The 3,100-nt window shown below is 41.7% G+C and overlaps 1 protein-coding gene across 1 annotated transcript in view; it reads left to right on the top strand.

The window, feature by feature from the left end:
- The first annotated feature begins 623 nt into the window (after positions 1-623).
- Positions 624-3,100, top strand: part of LOC128644246 (hydroxyacyl-coenzyme A dehydrogenase, mitochondrial-like) — a 94,185-nt gene continuing 91,708 nt past the window's right edge. Inside the window, exon 1 of the mRNA XM_053696928.1 lies at positions 624-787. Within this exon, the coding sequence (XP_053552903.1) occupies positions 662-787 (126 nt within the window). The 5' untranslated portion in view covers positions 624-661. The remainder of the gene's footprint in view (positions 788-3,100) is intronic.

Below are 3,100 nucleotides of genomic sequence, written 5' to 3'. Positions count from 1 at the left end.
GTTTGGCAAAGTGGGCGGTACTTTAGGGCAGAGGGTGTGGTAAAATATTTCATGCAGGTAATTGATAGCTGCAAAGTGTCCCTGGAATTTTTTTTCAAATGTTGGCAACTATGTCTGTAGGTAGTAGTAGCCCCTTCCGACTGCAATTTAGGTTTTGGACGATGATACTAACACGATTATTTTGACAGAGAACTGCGCATCAAATAAAAATAATGCTATTTACTTGCGTAGTTTTATATAAAGGATTTCACAAAGTAATTCTGACATATATTAGTCACAAAATGCAGGCAAAAACAAAAAACTCTAGTCTACTCATACACATTTAAGGCAAGGTTACAACCTTCATTGCTGTGGTTTATTATGCAAGACTATGTAAACTGAGGGTATTTTTTCAGATTTTTCAGAAGACTTTTCCACGCGCATGCAAAAGTAACTCTGTGAAGTCAAGGACTCGTTATCTATGACTGTGATCATGTAAAGCTTCAGTCCTGACTACAAACGAAGCTCTAAGCTCACACAATCACAAATTCAATATCCACCTAAAAATCATTTGGCTGATGACTCTCCCTATCTCCGCCCAGCTGAGCTAATAAGCCTGCTGACGTCACGTGCGCGCGACTGTCATCTGTCTACTGTGCGTGTGCCCTTCATTCTTGCAAACATGGCCTCGTCTGCCAGGCAATTGCTCGCGCGTTGTATGTCCACTGGCCAGGCAGCTGGCAAACGTTTGGTGATCAAGCATGTGACGGTGATTGGTGGCGGCCTTATGGGATCAGGGATCGCCCAGGTGAGGAAACTTGGTTGCAAAGCAACAGACATATATGCACGCGACCCAACACCTGTAGGGATAGGAAGGACACTCACTGCAGGTGTTTGCAGTATATTGCCCTTATGACCTGTCATGAGATTTGGCCTTGCAGTGTATGAAACACACACACACTTTTTACAAGGTAATCCTTATAGTGACGTAAAAATGCTGTAATATGTTAGAGTATTTTGTGATTGCACTATTTGATAGTATATACGTACAGTATATGTTTAACATTTGCAAATGGAGTAAAAGCATAGTTAAAATCATCCTCTGACCAGTAATGCACTACTGTAGCTAGCTGAACACATCTGGTGAGATGACAAAAGTCAAATGTGTGTAGCCACCAATCACAGCTATCGCCCAGTAGTGCATTGCTGCTAAGGATATGTACATATGCTTTAGAAAAAAAAGGACACCAAAAGAACAAAGTAAATTTGGTAATTAGTACTTCATAGTAAATGAAAAATCTCTCTCTCTCATATATATTATATATGGATCCCACTGGTGTCAGTGGGATCCGTATATATACTGTGTGTGTATATATATATAATTTACAGTAGTTAATATTTTATGATAATTAATTGGTGTCGGTGGTATATATATATATATATATATATATCTCAGTTTACACATACACATTGGTGTCAGGTTGATTATACATACACATTGGTGTCCAGTGGCCGCCCTAAATATATACATTGGTGTCAGTGGCCATAATTATGTCATTGGTGTCAGTGGGCTTACTTACCTGTGAGCCGATGCTTCACGCTCTGCACGCCGCCCACCGCTTCTACCTGGCCACAGTGCGCCTGCCCGCCGCTACATGCTCAAAGTGCGCAAACTGACATGCTCAGTGCACTCTGACATGCCCGTCCAAAATTTCGTAGATGTGTAAAAGCGGGCCTGTCAGAGCGAGTGTCTGGAGGCTATGTTGGGTCGCGGCCCGGCTGTTGAGAAACACTGCTCTAGATCAGTGTTTCTCAACTCCAGTCCTCACGACCCTTAACAGGCCAGATTTTCATTATATCTTAACTAGAACACAGGTAATATAATCTTCTGAAGGATGAGAGCAGGTTAGTAACCATGGTTACTGATCAGCTGATTATTTCACCTGTGCTCTAGTTAAAGCGTCATTGTACACTAGATTTTTCTGTGCATAAATGTTTTGTAGATGATCCATTTATTCTGTTTGTTGCTATCCTTTCCCCTGAAGGAACACAGTTGCTTCTGCCATTTACATTTGCAGTGTATGCAAGCTTTCAGAATCAATGTATCTTGGAACCCTCTCCTGAAAAGAAAATAGCAATGCTGCTGCCAATATATCAATGCAATGGTTGTGCTGGCAGCAAGTAGGTTGTATGATCGGTTTTACTGAAGTAGCTTATTATTTTCTGTTGTATACAACCTTTATCAGCCACATTCCCACATCAGACCAAAACACTAGCCTTGCAGCCCCTCTGTCACATGACCACGAGACCCCATGACTTTACAACCCTCTTGTAGCCACATGCCATTATTTGATTAGAACAAGCATAGCCTTAAAGGGACACTGAACCCAATTTTTTTCTTTCGTGATTCAGATAGAGCATGCCATTTTAAGCAACTTTCTAATTTACTCCTATGATCAATTTTTCTTTATTCTCTTGCTATCTTTATTTGAAAAATAAGGTATCTAAGCTTTTTTGGTGGGTTCAGAACTCTGGACAGCACTTTTTATTGGTGGATGAATTTATCCACCAATCAGCAAGAACAACCCAGGTTGTTCACCAAAAATGGGCCGGCATCTAAACTTACATTCTTGCATTTCAAATAAAGATACCAAGAGAATGAAGAAAATTTGATAATAGGAGTAAATGAGAAAGTTGCTTAAAATTGCATGCTTTATCGGCTGGATCAGCTGGATTCTTAGGCCATGTGCAACAAGACAGTGTAGCGCTCCTGCACATTAAATTTGGGGGTTTCTGAGGCACATAGCTCCTTGGCTAAATGGTGTCTTTCCGAAGTTAGAGTTCCACAGCTTCCACTGCCACCTTCATTACGAACATGCAGAGTTCCACGGATTCCACTGCCACCTTCAGTACGAACATGCAGACCTGGGAATCATGCTGCACCTAGACTTCTCAGTGCAGCTAGCCAGCACCATATACACTCGGGATCATAAGGATCGTTATTGGGGTGTGTTACTGCGCAACCTAGCTCTGCAAACAGCATGGCAAAGCTCCCCGCAATAGTGACAATTAGGTACAGCTCCCCCTATACTGAAAGCTAGCCAGTGAATGACAGCCTCCA

Source organism: Bombina bombina, unplaced genomic scaffold (assembly GCF_027579735.1).
Source record: "Bombina bombina isolate aBomBom1 unplaced genomic scaffold, aBomBom1.pri scaffold_660, whole genome shotgun sequence".
NCBI classification, from domain to species: domain Eukaryota; kingdom Metazoa; phylum Chordata; class Amphibia; order Anura; family Bombinatoridae; genus Bombina; species Bombina bombina.
Note: the sequence above shows the minus strand (reverse complement) of the source record. Positions and strands in the feature narration are given on the sequence as shown.